Genomic DNA, 19921 nt, shown 5'->3' on the forward strand with positions numbered 1-19921 from the left:
ACAAAGATGTTAAACAACACTGGTCCCAGTACTGACCCCTGCAGAGTGCCACTCATCACTGGTCTCCACTTCGACATCTCTCCACTGAGCACAACTCTTTGAGTGCGACCATCCAGCCAGTTCCTTATCCACCGAGTGGTCCTTCTGTCAAATCCGTGTCTCTCCAATTTAGAGACAAGGATGTCATGCGGGACTGTGTCAAAGGCTTTGCACAATCCAAGTAGATGATGTCAGTTGCTCTTCCGTTATCCACCAACGCTGTGACCTCATGGTAGAAGGCCACTAAATTTGCCCTTAGTGAAGCCATGTTGGCTTTCACCAATCACCTCCTTATTTTCCATGTACCTTAGCATAGTTTTCAGGAGGATCTGCTCCATGATCTTGCCAGGCACGGAGGAGAGACTGGCCAGCCTGTAGCTTCCCAGGTCTTCCTTGTTTCCCTTTTTAAAAATGGGCGTTATGTTTCCCCTTTTCCAGTCAGTGGGAACTTCACCAGACTGCCATGAATTCTCAAGTATAATGGATAGTGGCTTAACAAATTTGCCAGTTCCCTCAGGACCCACAGATGTATCTCATCAGGTCCCATGGACTTGTGCACCTTCAGGTTCTTGGATGGTCTCGAACCTGATCTCCTACAGCTGTCAGTTCTTCATTCTCCCAGTGCTTTTGCCTTCTGCGACTTGATTAGTGTGGCTTGAGCACTTGCTCATGAAGACTGAGGTAAAGAAGTCATTGAGTACCTCAGTCTTCTCCATGTCCTGGGTAACCAGTTCTCCCGTTTCCTTACAGAGAGGGCCCACATTTTCCTTAGTCTTCCTTGTATCACAGACATAGACATAGAAGCTCTTCTTGTTGCCCTTGATGTCCCTGGCCAGATTTAATTCTGTGAGGGCTTTAGCTTTCCTGTCCTGATCTCTGACTTATCTCTGTATTTCCCCCAGGTTACCTGTCCTTGCTTCCACCCTCTGTAAGCTTCCTATTTTTGTTTGAGTTCTCCCAGGAGTTTCTTGTTCATCCATGCAGGCTTCCTGGCATTTTTGCCTGACTTTCTCTTTGTTGGGATGCTCCTGAGCTTGGAGGAGGTGAGCCTTGAATGTTAACCAGCTTTCTTGTGTCCCTCTTCCCTCCAGGGCTTTATCCTGTGGTACCCTACCAAGCGGATCCCTAAAGAGGCCAAAGTCCACTCTCCTGAAGTCCAGGGTAGTCAGTTTGTTGTGCACCCTCCTCACTGCCCTGAGGATCTTGAACTCCACCATTTCATGGTCACTGCAGCCCAGGCTGCCCTTAAATTCTACATTCCCCGCCAGCCTTTCCTCATTGGTGAGAACAAGGTCCAGCATAGCACCTTCTCGTCATTGGCTCCTCTATCACTTGGAGAAGGAAGTTGTCATCAACGCATTCCAGGAACTTCCTGGCCTGCCTATGCTGTGCTATGTTGTTCTTCCAACAGATATTGGGGTGATTGAAGTCCCCCATGAGGACCAGGGCTTGTGAGCGTGAGGCTGCTCCTATCTGTCTATAGAGGGCCTCAGCCACTTGGACTTCCTGGTCAGGTGGCCTGTAGCAGACCCCCACTATAGTGTCACTTGTCCCTGCCCCTCCCTTTAGTCCTGACCCATAAGCTCTCCGTCAGCTCTTCATCCATCCCCAAGTGGAGCTCCATCCACTGCAGCTGGTCATTGACATAGAGGGCAACACCCCCTCCTCATCTCTCCTGCCTGTCCTTCCTAAAGAGTCTGTAACCTTCCATTCCAACACTCCAGTCACAGGATCCATCCCACCATGTCTCTTTGTTGCCAGTGATATCATAGCCCTGCAGGCATGCACACATCTCTGACTCCTCTTGGTTGTTCCCCATGCTATGTACGTTTGCATAGAGGCACTTAAGTTGGGCTCTCAGTGAGGCTGGACTTCCTATATGCTGCTCTTCACGTGCTCTCCTGCTGGCCTGTCATCCTGTGATATTGGTAGAGCTAAGGAAAAGTGCATACTGAAATCTGAAAGAATAGAAAGTAATAATTGGTTCAAGGTATTTCAGTAAGTCTCCATTTCCTGGGTCCTTAAGTTTCCAAAAAGAACTTTTCGTAGCCAGTTTCTTGCTCTTTGCTTATATATGTTTCTTAACCTCACCCAGAAGTGCTGTGTTGTGTTACTTAACCACATGCTTTTCTCCTTGTCTTGGCTATTCTATTTTTTTCCTTCATTTCCTCCCATTGTTTCTTTGTAGTTGTAGTTGAAGAAATAACACAAAGCTTTGGCTTCCTTATCATTCACATCTCCTTCTAAAAGACCCCCAGTTCTTTGCTATAAGGAGGACTGGAAAGATCTGAGGCAGCTTGTGGAAATGAGGATTAACACCAGCAACCTTGGGGTTCTATCTTAAGTGTTTATTTGGAGTGACTGATAATTTACTTTGTTTAAATTTCCCATATTTTATTTTTTTTCCAGTGAAGGTTTTGTCTCTTGTTTATTATAATTTGAATATATTTATTTAAATATTTTCTGTCTCTGTTCATGCTTTACCTTTTCTTTCACCTTTCCCCATTTAGTCTGTGTTTTCTGAGCATGGTCTTCTAACCACGATAGCTTACAAACTGGGCAGAGACAAACCTGTTTGTTATGCACTAGAGGTAAGTGCAGTAATTTCTTCCTTTTCATAGCGATGCGTGTTCTTGTTTACTTCTGTTTTCTAATGTCCTTATGTTATCTTCAGAGAAACCCTTCAGTTGCATGGAAATCAAAACAGCTTTGTGCTATAGCTTGTATGCTTCAAGGCTGATGTGTGGTTTTGGTTATCCCTATCTCCATTCTGTATCACATAATCTAATAAAAATATCTCTACATTGCATCATTTATATTTTCAGGACATGATGGCTAAAAGTTTTTTTCTGTTACACAGTCTTTCAAATCTTTAATAAATGTTATAAATAAATAAAAAAAGAAAATATATATCCTAAAATTGAGTTTAAAAAAGAGGGAAAAAAGCACTAGCGTTTCAGTTATCCTCTCATAATAAAAGACATGACTAAATATCTTTGGGTTTTATTTCATTCTGATTAATTTTACTTTTAACTTTTAAAAATTTGAACCATTTCTTTGTATGAGAAACAACTGAGCTTTTTTTCACCTACTAAGACTTAGGTGCCTACTTCCAGAATTTCATTCTTCACTTCTCCACACAGTTCTGAGGGCATCCAAATTCAGTAGAAAATTGTATTTTTACTGTAACTTCCCGGTTCACTGTTCTAAATCTCTGTTTCTGAAGCACAGATCAGCTGAGCACCTGTTTGGCACCAAAGCTTTGTCAGAATAAACAGAATGATTATTCTTCCGTCGATGTTGTTTAGTGGGGTTGATCTAATAGTTATTCTTAAAACATACATGAGGAATTCTCTGCTGCCATTCAGCTTAGGTAGAGAGCCTATGTTTTCCATGTGAAACAGACAAAGAATGCACAGGATTTTCTTTGCTGAGAGAATAGTTTGTGGCTTACAGTACTTTACTAGGATGTGCGAGGCTGTGTTCATTTCCTTTTCCTTCCCTATGGAAAGTTGATCTTGCGTTTGCCATGTTCTGGTAAACGTTGGGGTTTTCATTTTGTGCAAGTGTGTGAGAGGTTTGTTTTATTTTTAACCCATGTTCTTAAAGCAAGAACTTGAACTGTTTTGAGGGTGATTTGTATTTCTGCATGCTGAAACACATGCATGTGTACTTTGCTTCTTACTCATCTCTAAGTCTTTAATGATATTGTCTGAAGAAATGGCTTCAACAGAAGATATTAAGTGTTCTTTCTCCTGTATCCATACTAGAGTTATCTACAGTCTGCTGGTTGAGGCACTTCAGAGAGGCAAGAAATGCAGATTCAGCCTTTTCTTTTAATCAAACCCATATCTTGTAACTGTAATAGCTATCTGGTTAGAAAACACCCCTGCTCCTTCTAGCAGTGGCTTTGAATGAAAATATAATGCTGCTACCTTTTTACTTGAAGCTTAGTCTAGTAGACTTCAGACTATCTTATAGAGAAGTCCTTTTGGACTTTGGAGTGAGATGGGTGCCATGCCATTCATCTATGATACGATGGAACCATTCAGGGCTGTTTGCTGACTCAACAGAGGAATTTTGCTGGCAAATGGAAATGCCTAAATTTTCTGTCTGGGCATTCGTATTTAGAAGCTAGACATAATCGGTCTTGGTTTTTTAAATCAAAGCATAAAAATGTTAATTTGTCAGAAAAAAAAGCCTGGGACTACTGGACCTCGTGATGGTATATTCAGGAGAAGACCTAAATTAGAGAGACAAGAAGACTGTTTAGGTTAGAAATGTCATGGTAACTCCCCTCCATGGAAAAAATCGTGCAACATGCACCTTTTCTACATGGAACCTGTGTAACAGGCTATCCTTTTTACGTGTCAGTCTCCAGCTGGCAAGAAACTTGGGGTTTGGTTGTGGGCATTCTTGGGAGTGCTTTAAACTGTGACTGTAAGCCTACAATTGGAGGCTGCAGCCAACCCTCCTCCCCAGTCTTGTAAAAAGGAACATGAAGCTACCAGTTGTTGACTCCTAATGGTGCAGTGATTTTGTTTCTTTCAGGGATCTGTTGCAATAGCTGGTGCTGTTGTTCGTTGGCTGAGGGACAATCTAGGTATTATTAAGACTTCACAGGAAGTTGGTGAGTAGTCAGAATTCGGAGCTGTTCAGCTTTTTAAGTTTTATTTTCCAGTGTCTTGATGTCTCTAATGTTGCATGAAAGCTTAAAACATTGAAGTAAAGAAAAGCCAGAAGACGCATATATGTTGCTGAGCTTGAACAATTTGTTTTGCATGCATGATATCGCTATTTATTGATACATGCATTTCATACAGCATACTAGTAGGACCTTTGAAACCCTTTGTCAGCTTTGTTCTGTTGCAATCTGTACTTTTTATTAGTTTCCCTAGCAAGCAGATATTCAGGAAGATACAATACTTACAGTGTATTTCCTGGTTTCATACAATATTGAATTTTCCAGAGCCAAGAGTATTTAAGTCTCTATTACAAAAGCCAGAGCCTATTTGGGCCACTTAGAACTCAAATTTTACGTAAAACTTCAAAGACAAAGCAAAAACCTAAAATGTCAATGGTTTTCTGTGAGAAAGCTTCACAGATTATACAGAAGAATATAAACTGCTGTCATGTGAATTAGCCAACTGCTGAAACACTACAGTACGTGTTGGCTTTGCAAGTTTGACTAGACCTCTGGAAGGTTTGAGTTTCAAGAACGTTAGTCTTGTCAGTGATGTTAAAGTCATGTGGGACTTCATCATCTCTTCCTGTTTCCCTGAACATATCCTTCCTTCTCCCTTCACTCCTTTTTTAATTGGAGTCTGTATGAAAGTACCATTTTCACAAGACTTTTTGAATAAGTTTTCCTATTTTTTTTCTCTATTGCTATGCTTCTCTGATCAATGCAAACAGAAAAAACCTTACAAAAGCAGAAAAAAATATTTTCCTTTCTTGTTATAGGAAGGAGCTGCACATTAGCATTACTTCATTTGCAGTTCTACATGTTTTAGTATAATTTTTAAAATTACAAATATTTTAATATTGAGGACTTCAGATATCCAAAGTTATTACTCAGATTTTAAGAAACTTCAGATATTTTTGTAGCTAAGCCTTGTGTTTATATATGTAAGCTGAGAATTTAGAACTCTAAATCCATTTGAAATTAATGAGAATTTAGTTCATAACTCCCTTTGGTCTTGATCCAGTTTCACTTGCTTGCCTTGACTTAAATGCAAGAAAAATGTGACCTTTTGGCCTCCTTTGAAGTTTGCATTCTTTACCCACAGGATACCCTTTGAAAACCTTACAGGATCTAGTTCAGAATACTGAGTACACAATTTTGGGTTTTGGTTTTGAGTTTTCATTTTACATTTCCCATAACCTCCTATGGTCCATCTTCCATTCATATTGTTGCAAATGGACAACTAGTTAATGAGGAGCAGAGTGCCAGAGTTAGTTGTATTTTTTTATTGTATTTGGCTTGATTATTTTTGTAACTACCTAACATATTCTGAATATTTTCCCTATTTAATTAATAACACCTGTAAGTGTCATATTTAAGTGTTGTTACAGTTGTGAAAAACTAAGTGAAGATTGTTTGTGTGTCTGCATTAGAAGAGCTGGCTGCCGAAGTGGGGAGTTCTTATGGCTGCTACTTTGTGCCAGCATTTTCAGGACTGTATGCACCATATTGGGAACCCAGTGCAAGGGGGTAAGGATCTGACTAAACAATGCATTTGCAGGGAGATTTAATGATTTTACAGATACTATCCCTAGTCTTTTCAGGTATGTGAAATTGTTCTTTTTTTTCCTTTATGTGTCTAGATACATCATTGTCTGTGGTATCTTCAAGTAAATACAAAAGAGAAACACAGTAGCTGATCTGTTCAAAACAACTGCTACTGAGAGAAAAAGGATTAGCTAGCTCACACCCTTCTCTTCACCTCTCCAAAATAAAGGGGGTGGGGGACAGGGAAAACATTTGGGCTGGGTTGTACGTTTCAGAGGACAAGTATAAGATAGTTCTATTGTTCTTGCCACTAGCAGGTCTAGCTTTTTTTATTCACACATTACTGGTTCTGAAAGGATTTTCATCTCACTAAAGAGAAGGAGGAGGTCCGCATACTTGTGAGCTGTCAGGCAACAAAAGTAGAAAGTGAAGAATTTAGTGATGATGATTAATTTTTCTGAGCTCAGCAGCCCATGGCTGCTGCATTCACTGTCTGAAATTATATAGGCTGTTTAACACCTCCATGCTTCTCCTCCCTCTCCTTCCCCTTATGTCCTGCTTTCTTTCCAGTCTATTGAACACTCTTTTCTCCTCTCCTTCCAGTCCCTTTCCTAGTTGTTAAGGCTTAACTAGCTGGTACTAGTTAGAACTACTAGCTCAAACAATAACCTTCTATTTGTCTTCTGCTATTGTGAGCTTGCCTACTGTTGCTGGAATTACAACATGCCATGGGAGTTGCAGAAGCATAATAGATTTAAATATAAAATAACTTTCCTAAAGTGAAAAAAAGAAATCTTAAAGAACATTTTGTTCCCAAGGTTTCAAGTAGTTGCATCTTTAGAATTTAGATGCTTTTCGTACATACGGAAAAAAAAGTAATCTTTGAGTTAGATGTTTTTACAGTTTTTCAGACCACAGTGCTTTACTTTGTAATTGTTAAAAGCTGATCTTTGGAGTGGCAGCAACTAAAAATGTCCTTAATTCTCTTTGAACCTGCATGTATCCAGCACCAAACATAGCAACATTTCTGTGTAGTACTCTACTATCCCTCAGATGATGAAATAGAATAAAGGAATTATTATTTGCTCAGCTGTTCAGAGTACATTGACAGAATTCAGCTTACTTATGGTTCGATGTAGCATGATTTCCATATCCAAAAGTCTCTTTGAAGGTGCAGAAGCAACTAACGATCAGAATAGATATGAAAACAAATTTAAGCATTTAAAACACAGCACTGACCCAGCTGGGCTTTTCCTTAAGAACTGAAAGCACTAGAGAATTTATTAAGTTTTTAGTGATAGGTGATATTATTTTTTAAAGAAAAATTAGCCTCGGTCATACATTTCCTTTTGTTAAAGGAAGACCAAAGTTTCTGTGTGTGTGTGTTTCTGTGTGTGTGGGTGAAAATGCACCCCTTTGCATGCAGATTGGCAATAAAATTTTAATCTACAGCGATTGTATCGATGAAAAGCATGTTTGTTAGGAAAAGAGGGATGAGAGAGCTTAGATTAAAGAGAAACAGGCTTTTTAATATTAAAAAGCAGTCCTCATACCGTGGAACTAATGAACTTTGAATTAGAAGGCCTAGGTCTGAAGTAATAGTGTATGTCTGGTAAAGAGGTATGTCCTAACTGTTTGGGCTTTTTTTTTCTCTTCAACAGTATTATCTGTGGCCTTACTCAGTTTACAAATAAAAACCACATTGCCTTTGCTGCACTAGAAGCGGTCTGCTTTCAAACACGAGAGGTAAAGGCAAATTGGGTCCTAAATTCATTATAAATTAGTATAATAACAGGGAATGTAGCTGTTCAGGAAGAGAGAGGTTTGAAAAGCTTTAATGAAGATTAATAATATGATTTATCATATAATTTATCGTGATTATTTATGATGGTTGGCAACAGCAGGGGGGTTGAAACTAGATGATCTTTAAGGTCCTTTTCAACCCAGGCCATTCTTTGATTCTATGATTCTATGATTTATATTGTACTTGGATGCTATTCTTCTCTTTGCATAGTGCTAACATTGAAAAAATGTTCCTGTGGACTGAGCTACAATGATCTGGTTGGGTGGTACATTATTTTGGGGTGGCAAGCCTTCTTTTTATCAGCACTTGAAATAAGGTGAACATATTTTGGGAATATTTTGAGAGGCCGAACACAGAAACGTTAAAATGACAAAGCCAGTGCCATAACTAAAAGGTTGCATTAGTTCTAAAACATAGAAAGCTACATTTTATATCGTCTGCTGTGATGGAGATGGCTTATGTTGCTTTTGGTACACAAGAACAAAAATGAGTTAAAGCAAGACAGCAAACATACCAAGGGAAATAGGGATTCACTTCTGGCCCATTACATCTTGTATTACCTTAACTGGCATTCTGCAACAGCAAACAAATTCTCACAGAATAAATGAATTCTCCAACCAAATCAATCAGATATCAGGGTTGATATCAGAATGTTCTGAGCATTAGAATCTTCATATCACCATCTACTATCAATTTACGCTCCCTGTGTTCCATACAAATACAGGAGAAACAGAAATCTCTAGATCCCAAAGGGCAACAGTCATACCTTAATTTGATTGCATATTTTTAAACTGCTGTCATTTAAACATATTGAGTTTTAAAATAACACTCAGCTAAAACTGTGTGAGAGGAGGAAAGCAGCTTGCTGTTTCTGTAGTGACATAGAGTAAGAAGTACTCATGTGTAAAAAGACAGCCAGAAATTTCACCCAGGCATCTGCTTTTGAGGATGCGCTAACAGCCTCTGAGTCCTCAGAAAGTCATGAAGGAGCTTGCAATTAGCCTGTATCTGTAAGTCAGTGTAAAGTTGCAGGGACCTGAACTGATAGTCTAGTTTGTTGTCTGTTCCTCTCTTTCCTTGTCCCTCCTCCCATCCATTCCCTCTCATGTGACAGCTGAAGGAACTTTCCAGCAGAAAATTATCCCTCTTTTTGCTGGGCTATTTTTCTGCTGGATTAATGATCTCAGCTGCCTCCCAGGGGAGTACAGCAAGTGTTAGAACTAGAGATAGGGCATGTGGCTGGGAGTAGGAGCTAGGGGAATAAAGCTCTCCAACTGCATGAGGGTGAAATTAACTGTTTGAACAGATCTAATACTTCCTCATACTGTAGTCAATGTGCTTTTATCACAATGACAGGAGGGCCTTATCAGGTCTCTTGGACACACTTAAATTAACAGATTAAGTCCTAGTGACACGGATAAAATGTATGTATATTTTACAAAGATACATTATTGGTTCTGTCTTGTCAGAACCAAAGTTATTTTGTTTTAATTCCAGTTAAAGTGGAAGTCTTTTGTATCCCTCAGGAAAACCCTCAAATTTCATGTTCACTGGAGTTTTTGCTTGTTTTATACTGCCATCCAATCCTTCCAAGTCTTTGTTTCTTGTTATCCAGAACCCTCCTTCCTTGTGCAGACAGATGACACTTGTTAAGTTTTCTCTTCCAGAAGGCATTATGGAAAAAAAAGCAATTTTTCAGTTCTAAGAGCTGTACAGTGCTGTCATTAGACAAAACTTACATACCTGGAAACTTTTGTTCCTTCATCCCTTCCTGTTTTCTGGCATTCTTTTCATTTTTTTTTAGTCTCTACTGAGCACGCAGTATGATCCAACATGCTCTTGCAGAGTAGTAAACAAAGTTAGAGTGTCCCACAGTATTTGTGTGTAAAGCTGAGATTATGAGGCACTGCTGAAGTTTTGAATGGTATAAAAGGCAGGTGAAATCAGCATAGACAAATGTAAAATGATACACGTGAAGGAAATAAGTGGTGGGGAGCAGTACTAGTTTAGTACTGCCAGCAAACTTTGCTGCTGTGTTATGAATCCTCTTTTCCAGGTTATTTCTAATGTATTGAACAGTGCAGGCCCATGGACAGATCCTGCCACCGTGAAAACTGGCCTTTTACTCTTGCCTTCTATTTTTTAACCATTGTTTATCCTGTGGCAGTTCTTCAAGGTCCTTTAAAGATTTTCTGGTAAGGGACCTTGCTGACTTACTTTTTGGGAGCAGGTAGAATCTACTCGACACCTCATCTCTCTAAAGTTTTTGCTACCTTACAAACCAACAATTTTTTTTGTCCTTTTTTAAAAAACATGTTGACTTTTTCCAGTAAGGATTGTATAACTGGGTACTTTGTGAACTACAGAACAGCACAGAATGCGTTATAGTTCTTGTCTTTTTTCTGGTCTATGTTGTTTTGTCATTTAAAGCTGAGAAAAGCACACCTCTTCTTTTTATTCAAATAAATTGCAAAGAGAAAGTAATTCTGCACTAGTTAATGCCTAACTTTGTCAACAAAAATTATGTACTAACCTTAAAAAAATGTAAATGAGACATTTAATTGGCTTCTTGTACAAAACCCTAGAAAACCCACTATTCCACATTTAATAGGTGCTCATAGGATGGTGCCATGGTGTTACAAGTAGGTAAGGTTTGAGGCAAAACTTACATTTTTAGAAAACCTGCTAAAAAGTATATTGATAGGTATCAGTGAATTAAATACTTCACTCTTATTTAATTATCCCTTGCAAACTGCTTAACACTTTTCATTTATTTTCATCTATCCACTGTGCCCAAAAGAAGGAAACATAATATTACAAAAAATTACACTTAGTTGTCTTTTCAGTCTATCTCAAGAAATGTAAAATTCTCAATTTTCAATAACTAATTGAAAATATTTCAAGAGGTAGCTCTTTCAAAACAGCTCAATGTTCAGCAGTTCCTGTTGAAGTGTCTTCCAAATTGCCAGTTCAAACATTTTAATTTTTCAGTTATTTAATGCAACAAATTAGAGAAAGTATCTAGACAAACTGGAGTCAGGTAAACGACTCCATTTGTTATCATTTCTTCGTTGGTTAGCTTTGATAAATGTTGCAGTTGTCATCATCTTTTCTTCAAAATTGTTCTTATTTTGGACCACATAACCAACACATAGACTAGATATAGAGCATCAGAGGAGAAACATCTCCTACACCAGGATTTCTGTAATAAATAGAATGCATTTGTTGTATTTGAAACAGAACTGTATTGTCACTAGTGCTGTTTTGCCCTCTTGATATATAGGGGAGGGAAATTATCTGCTTAACACCCTTCAGCAAGTGCTGATTTATTGGTATTTTACACTCAGAGGGGTATCATGGATTTCTCTGCAATTGCATTTTAAGATATATTACTTTTAAGATTTTAGATGCCATAAACAAGGACTGTGGGGTACCACTAAATCAGTTACAAGTAGACGGAGGAATGACGGCTAACAAAATCCTCATGCAACTCCAATCAGACATTCTCTGTATTCCAGTAGGTAAGATGAAATTACAACTGCCATTTTCTTTTTTAAAGCTGAAAACAGCATTGGTTTGTAATGGCTAATGAAGGCAGGTTGAATGGTTTGCTTTATTGTTGTTACTGGTCTTTTGCTACTTCTTGACAATGTTGGGGTTTTTTTCAGAAAAAGTTTTCATATCTTGCATCCAGTTTTGCGGTTCACTTTCCTGGAGAATCACTGACTTATTTCTTGTGTTGAAAAATTATAGCACTATGATGGTATTGAACTTTAAAGTTTTCATATGAATTTCTAAACATCTAACAATTTTAAAATTGAAAAATTGAAATTTATGCTCTCCTGTAACGTTTTGACCCTGAGAATCTTGCTCGGAGACAAATCAGAACTTTGCGCCACCACTGCTTGTGTTTTGCTCTTGCATTTCCCTTTTTTGTGTTCCCTCTGCTTTCACAAACCTTTGAGGAAGACCCACAAAACACATTGTCAATTCTGTTTCCTCCCACAGCAGCAGTGAAGAAGAGAATAGAGTTTGCAACAAAAGTGGGAATTTTACAGCCGGTTTTCTTGGCATGCATGATATGAAATACAAACCCAAATGGTGTTGTTTCTCTCTGAGACAAATTAAAGTTTACAATGCCATTATTCTGACCCAACAGCAATGCAGGCATTTTAGAAATGATCATGTAACACTTCTTTCACAGAAGCCCCCTAGAATAATAAAAAGGCTTTTTAGCTTTTGAAGGATGTGTTTCAATACGCTGAAGCTCTTTAAAGAACTCACTTGAAACCTGGAGCATTTCAGCATCAGTGAAAAGGGTGCATGGTTCTGAAGACATATTTTAACACCTGTAGCAGATCACAAGTTGCTGAGTATTGTAAGCTGTACAATAGCATCCTTAAGGATGCAGTGGGTCACTGAGTAACACCAGGATATTATACATCTTCGTCTATACTGATAATTTGCTGCATAAATGTAATAATCTTGCCTAATATGCAGCTTCTACAAAATAATTTAGAAAAGCATCATGATGTCTCTTATACATAAACTTGAGACACTTCAGAGTGGAAAGTTTTTAACTCTAGAGATATGATAGCTTGCCTTTAACAATATATAATACACAAGGCTCACACTCTCTGTGCAAATGCATAGCTAGCAGATGAAAGGATATGCTCATTAAAATCAGGTTCTAAAGGATCCTCTGCCTGAAGCAGAGAAGCAGTTCCAGGGTTAATGGAACAGATTTACCATTGACATCTTGGGGGTGAGACGATCTTCTGTCGCATCTGTGGAAGGTGAACAAGTACAGGTGTGTAGCCACTTTTAAGATGCCTTTGCTAAATGTAAATGCTATTAATAACACAGTATTTAGAGCATGGGAACAAGACTGATAACTTAGCCAGTGATCATTGCTTTGAGGAGAGACGGTGAAGACAAAAAATAGCATATTGTTAACAGGAGTATTCTAAGGAAACTGGTGGTTGAGGTCAGCAGCCCTGCACATGATATGAAAATGGGCAATTGCATGATTCAGACTTGAAGGAAGTAGTGATCTGAGATATTTCTAAGACTTGGATGACTCATAGGTGAAGTTAGCCTCGTAATGAAGTGAATGGCAGTAAAATGAGGTTTGCAGTTGGTAAACTTAAAGGAAACTTATAGCAGTTACAGAAAATATATATCGTTCTAGAAATATATGTAAATATTTAATTCTAATGTCATCAAGGTGACGTTCATTAAAAATCATCATAGCCTTCTTGTGGTTTACTTCAGTGAAGCCATCAATGCCTGAAACAACAGCTCTAGGAGCTGCTATGGCAGCAGGAGCCGCAGAAGGAGTTGGAATTTGGAGTCTGAATCCTGGAGATTTGCCAGCAGTGACGTGTGAACGGTTTGAACCACAGATCAACCCAGAGGGTAAAACTCTTTCATATTATCTGAGAATTTGCAAACTTAGTATTTCATGTCCAACAGATTGAGTTTTTTCTTCCTTGCAGTCTAACATACTGATATAAAAACAACTATACATGAATATCCTCACAAATGTCAAAGATCAACTCTGTAGTGTTTCATTTAGAGAAAAGTTCATTTCATTTGCCATTTTGTCCATTTATTGACTGGTAAGATTGGAAAATGGTTAAAACAGCATAATTCCACAGGGGAATGTGCTGGCATTTTTTTTTCTTTTTTTCTTTTTGAAACAACTTTGGCACTGGGCGTTACTGTTAGCAGCTTTTGATTTATAGCAAGCAAAATCAAAGAACTTTTCAAAAGTTTTTACTGAGAAGGATGTCTCCTAAAGTTCCTGTGCATTTGTGAGTTTTCACAGATATAGGAAGGACAGACTGACTATTTTTGGGAGACTTTTGGTTTTAAAAAGCCTACATTAATAATTGTTTTTTAGCTAACTTTTTAATCAGTTCTTAAGTGCTTCTAGAGATGGAAAGCATGCACTTGACATAATTAATCAATGTGCAAGACAAATGCATTTTTGTCTTTTCAATTATTTCTTAATTTTTGGTAGAGAACTTTGTCTTACCATTTTGATTGTAGTTACTGCTATAATCATTTCTTCGTTACAGTATTTTCAACAGTGAAGGGCTTCTACATGAATAACAATTGCTTAATGTTGTCCTACTTGTAAATCTTCTTATTGGTGAACATGGAGAAAATTGTTTTTAATATTTATTTTTCTCTACTGTGCATAACTGTGGGAGTTTGGGTTGTTTTGGTTTTGGATTTTTGTTTTCAAAACAGCATTTGATAATACTTGCTCTGTGCAGACAAACTATACTATGCAAAGGAGTGGAAAGATAATACTGTAGTGTTTACTTCATAATACTTGTATTCATATGCATTGACAAGTTTTTGTTTGCTGATTTCTCGATTTCAGAAAGTGAATTTCGCTATGCCAGATGGAAGAAAGCTGTGATGAAATCTATGGGCTGGGAGACATCTGAAGATCCTTCAAATGGTAAATCAGAAATTAATGCAGGTCAAGTGTTATTAACTAGCCAGTTAGCCTAGGTAGTTAATCTTGAGGTTGACGACCTTCTCTGTTCCTAACATCTCTGGACTATTCCAATCATTTAAAAATTACTACTTGAAACCACTGTGGAAAGAAAGCAGTGAAACAGATAGATAGGTCTTCCTCTTGAAAGAGGGGCACAAGCAATATGTTCTAGAGCTCTAAAAACAGAGGATATGAAATCAAGACTAACTGCAGGTTTTGCAGAATGGCACTGGTTTATAAAAGAAATCTTACCTAGAAGAAGAGATATAGCACAATTCTAAGGCAGTGCAGGGATTTCATAAACTTTCTTATACTATAACCTCATGTTGCAAGGGACAAAAGTTTCATCCTATGATTTTTCTCTATCTTGCTTTTATTATTTGCTGTATAGAAAAGAGGGATGGATAGCCACATCAAAATCAGTTTGACCCACAAGGGCTAAGAGCAAGAAGTTATCAAAGTAAAGAATCACATAGTCCTATTGTTTGCACACAGAGAATATGCAAACACTTTTGAGCGATTGAACAAGAACTTTCTTTTGAAGTAGAGGGCTTTTTTATCTGTCAGGTTTGATTTAAATAAAACCTGCAGTTGTCTATGATCTATAATTTGAATATATATTTTAGGATTTTTTTAGGAGTTTCTAGTCCTGAATCATCCTACAACACATTATTTGTGGGCCTTATCTTCATTTTGTTTCCCTTTTGTTGGAAAAACTACTAGGATGAAAAGTATACAGTAAAGAATCCTCAAAATGTAAACTCCCCCCAGAATCTACAGTTGCAGCCCTCAAGCCGCATGAAGTGTCTTACTTTATTCTTGAAAACTAAAGCTAAAATTTTCCTTTTACCATCCTATATCTTGGTTTATGTGTTTTGTTTAAAACCATAGTTATACAAACAATTCTCTCAAGGCTATTTGGAAGGGAAATAGGTAACTTAGCACAAGTAATAAGATTTACTTCAATATTGTCTGTTATGGTTTAGTAGCCTTACATCTAAACTCTCTGTTATGTGTCCTAAAATCCCAAGTACATGATGCGTATCTTACTTATGTATCTTTATTACTTTGTGAAAGACAGAAAATTCTGCCTTGCAGAAAATAGAACTAGATCTTGTTCTTCAGCTCATGTGAAAAGGGATATGTTTATCAAAACTTACTCTCAGTGCTTATCTGGTTTAACACTGGGAGGGAAATGTTGTTTTCCTTATTTCTTGCTTTGAAACTTTATCTTATGCCTGCTAGGAGTATTTAAGATTGAAGAATAGTAGAAATGGGATGAACCTAGATAATGCTAACAGTGGAATTTGGATTTGAACTCTTATGTTGAGAGCCTGTTTTGAATTATTGTGGGGGTTATGCATAATCTTTTTTACTCTTTATGCAAATGTTGCTACATTTGTTACTTTTACTGTTCATGTGATTTTTAACACATATTTCAATTTATATATATATATTTTTCTCTTTTGATTTGCTTGACTGGAAACACCCTTGCCTGGATGACCTCAGGTGACACTAATATCTTCTGTAGTCTACCTTTGGGTTTTTTTATTATGAGTAGCATGATCATGTTAATCGGAGCAAAGTACATCTCAGGTTAGTTATTATTTGAACTAGATCACTTTAAAAGCTATCTACACTAGTTTAAGTGTTGAGGTTTTTTGTATTCTATGTTTATTTTTAGCAAAAAAAAATGACGCTTTTGTTGTCCGTGCACATGAGTGTTTGAGGGTATGAATTAGACATGTGGTACCTAAGGGAACCAGGTGGATGGCATCTCAAATTCATCCTTGTGTGCCATGAAATTCAGAATTGTTAGATGCACATGAAACCTTGAACTGTCTCCTCACTTTGTCTAGCTATGCAGACTGTACACAGTTTATAAGAAGGATATAGGTTGGAGCAGCCTAGCATTGCATTGTCTTCATTACAGTGTGCATATCAGTTGTAATAAGGTGCTATTCTTTATCCTGTATTTCTTCTCATGACATTTGAAATTATTTTGAGGATCTTGTTTAAATAAAGTGAAGACTTTTCTTCTGTCCCTGAAAGGCTTCATGCATCCCTTTCATTTTTCTGATGCCCTTGGAGGTATTGTATGGTTAGAAATCTTCATCTACTAAAGGTAGAGAATATTCTTTTTGTACTTTGCTCTTCATGGATAAGTAAATTCATTTTGAATAAAGAAAGAGACCCTAAAAAGCCTATCTGCAAAACTGGGGAAAGGGACTATGTGCATATGCAATGAAGGTACATCTTCAACCTGTTAATATATGTTTTATTTTAAAAGAAAGTTCTTAATATGGATGAAGGTGTTAGTTACTTATGCCAGAAGTAAGACATTTCATTAAGATATTCATATGGTAAGAAAAAGGAGTTTATGTGGTGAAGTCATTTGTTCTTTGTTGTTGTGTTTCATAATTTAATTCCAAAGAAAATGTTTTACAGTATAGTCGTTGTTGCTGCTTAGTAAGCTTTTGGGGAGTGGTTATTTAGTTTTCTTTCTTTGCTTTGGTTTTGGTGGGATTGGGAGGGCAGTGTTAGTTAAACAGACAGTTGAGGACTCTGACATGCTCCTGTGATGATGTGTTTGTATTTTGTTTCTACTCATTAAACCTGAATTAACTATTCAGTTGTAATTTTCCTTGCATGGAAGAGGCTGAGCTTGTAGGAGAACTAAAATCTAACTAAACAAATGCTAGGCAAAAATCAAACTGAACAAATAGATTGACATTGATTTACTAACTCTGGAATGTACCTGTGAATGACAACAATCCTGATTATGAAGAATAAAATAAAACCAGTTGTGAATAAGTGGGTAAATTTTTAACAAGCTGAACTAAGCAGCTTGAATATTAATTACAGGTTGTATTTTTCACCACGTGGGGGATACCTAAAATAATATGAAGATCAATGTTAAGTCAGCAGATAAGCAACTTGAATTCTGGATTTGTTGCTTTTTTTAAAAACAACTAATCAGTAACCTGCATATAAATTTCTAAACTTGTACTGCTGGAACACATAAAAATTATTTTTTTTCTCCCTTCCCTAAGCTTGTCCATGCCGTTCTGACCCACAAGTGGAAAACATATTCATGTCAATTTACTCTGCCCTTCAGAACCCATTTTTGTCCTTGTTTTCACATAACTAACTATTGATACTGTTACTATGTAGATATATAATTGCTGTATATACCAATATAGGTACTATATGTACCAATATATTGGTGTATTATTTACTTGGTAAGCTTGGGGACACAAGAAGTTGCAAGAAATTTCCAGCTCTTATTTGTTTTAAAAATGATGATGTCTAAAAAGGAATAGCATCAGTGATGGTATGTACAGTTTGTCGTTTTGCTCAGCTGTGTGTTAGGGTAGAACATGATATATAGAATATGTGTTGCTGATTGGAGCAGGGCTGCTTCTCCCTTAGACATTTACTCTGGTAAATACCCTTTTGCTTTTAAAAGCCAGAACTAGCTGGCCAGACTTTCCTTCTAACTTCAGTACAGGAACTCCATTAGTTAATTTGTTACATTTAGTCTTTTAATGAAACACTGGAACTCCAATGCAGCTATCAGTATAGTAGGTTTGAGGATTGAATCTACTGAGGATTTAATTAATCCTTCATGTGTTGAAACAGCAGTAAGTCTTGCATGGCAACAGTGCCATTGTTTGACATGTCTGTAGGGTAGGGCCGTGATTTTACAACTACTGAAATGCAAAGGAAAAATCTACTGTGGCAGAACAGAGAACACTAACATGGCAAAAAGCCATTAACAGAACTGCTAAACTGTGTTTTTGTGGAGCATCTGATGACTGAATATGAAGAACAGCACTGTACTTCATATCATTACATAATTTCATCAAAATCAGGTCAATTACTTGTAATTTATTTTATGATCTTCATTCTTCTTCTCTCCCAGGGGAGAAAGGGCTAATATTTTGTCTTATTTCACTATTAAAGCAAGTTATATGTAGCAACTGATGTCCTTCTGATAAGATTCTGTTAAGTCTTTCATACTAGTTTTGGAAGTGGACATGAGAGAGATTTCAGCATGTTCTGTAGCTGTACTTTTTTGGGGTTGAGAATTAACTGAAAGTGATACTATATTTTATTAGACTCAAATTTAAAGAAATGCCTTTGCATGCTTAATTTGGCACCTCTCAAGTGAGATATAAGTGCAGGTTGGCTATATATGGGATCTTAGATGGCACCTGGGGTATGAAGTTTTTTTACTTTATTCTCATGGAGTAAGGTGTCAGTCCTGATAGTAATACTGTATTCTTCCTGCTTAAATACCCTTTGGGGGGTTTTTAAGATTCTGGTTTTTTCTTTTTAGTTTCTTGTGTTGTGATAGTTACTGCCAAATTGTATACTAGTTTACCTATAGGGATCACTATGCAGTTCTACAAGTTAGTTGCCATAATATTCTCCAGATTTCTGAAAGCTGAGCTCATATTGAGAAAAAAAATAAGCTTAGAGTAGATTCCTTGAGTTCTTCTACTTGTTAAAAATTTACCCATCTTAATAGTGTGGTCTCTTCTCTCCTGCTGCATGCACATCCCACACACTTAAGTGCTGGCTTATCTGGTGTCACAAGATACATCTAGTTTATAATGGCATTAACTGAAAACAAAATATGATTATACTGAATTCCTCCTACATCTCAGTTGTGTTATAGAGTGTTATTAATGTTTTAGAGTAAATTCAATGTTACTAATGCACATTCTTTTTTATTTAAGGTACTGGTAAATGAGACTACTTGATGGACTCTCTGGATGCAGCTGGTTTTTTTGTTTAATTTTGGTTTATTGTCTGAAGAGATTCCACCACCAATGTGATTATACTACTTGTGTGACTAAATGTGTTCATGAATCCATCTGTTGCCAGTCCCTGAGTAACCTCCCAGTGGTACGCTGAAACTTAAGTCTTCAGCCCTTCATTACTCTACTCCCTTCCCCATCAGCTCCAACTGCACTGAAGGCCTTTGCATGGGCTATCTCACATCAGCCTCTCAAATTTCGTTTGTTTGAGAGGGTTGGTAAAACAAAACCCTGCAACTTCTAAGGTAATGTCGGATGTTTGACTACCCTTTTCAGGGTTTTGGTACTTTATACAACACACTGAAGAAATTTAGTGATGCGCTGTAGAACTTTGTAAACATCTTACAATTCTTCCAGCTGCTGTGAATTACCTATCATATGTCTATGGTTGCCAAAGATGTTTTATTATAGTGGCCACTGGTCTGAAACACCTTCAGTGGTACAAACCTTTTAAACACTAGCTCAGAATGCATTATCACTAGCACACATCGCCACCAGTCTGGCAA

The 19921-nt window shown here is 37.3% G+C and overlaps 1 protein-coding gene across 1 annotated transcript in view; it reads left to right on the forward strand.

Annotated features, from left to right (window-relative positions):
- GK (glycerol kinase) overlaps positions 1-19466 on the forward strand; it is a gene marked incomplete at its 5' end in the record, with an annotated part of 30117 nt that extends 10651 nt beyond the window's left edge. The window contains 8 exons of the mRNA XM_010074426.1: positions 2550-2630; positions 4591-4669; positions 6157-6253; positions 7933-8017; positions 11476-11596; positions 13350-13493; positions 14470-14550; positions 19335-19466. Of these exons, the coding sequence (XP_010072728.1) occupies positions 2550-2630; positions 4591-4669; positions 6157-6253; positions 7933-8017; positions 11476-11596; positions 13350-13493; positions 14470-14550; positions 19335-19348 (702 nt within the window). The remainder of the gene's footprint in view (positions 1-2549; positions 2631-4590; positions 4670-6156; positions 6254-7932; positions 8018-11475; positions 11597-13349; positions 13494-14469; positions 14551-19334) is intronic.
- Between the last annotated feature and the right edge of the window lie 455 nt (positions 19467-19921).

The sequence above is a fragment of the Pterocles gutturalis genome, unplaced genomic scaffold, assembly GCF_000699245.1.
Source record: "Pterocles gutturalis isolate BGI_N339 unplaced genomic scaffold, ASM69924v1 scaffold1726, whole genome shotgun sequence".
NCBI classification, from domain to species: domain Eukaryota; kingdom Metazoa; phylum Chordata; class Aves; order Pterocliformes; family Pteroclidae; genus Pterocles; species Pterocles gutturalis.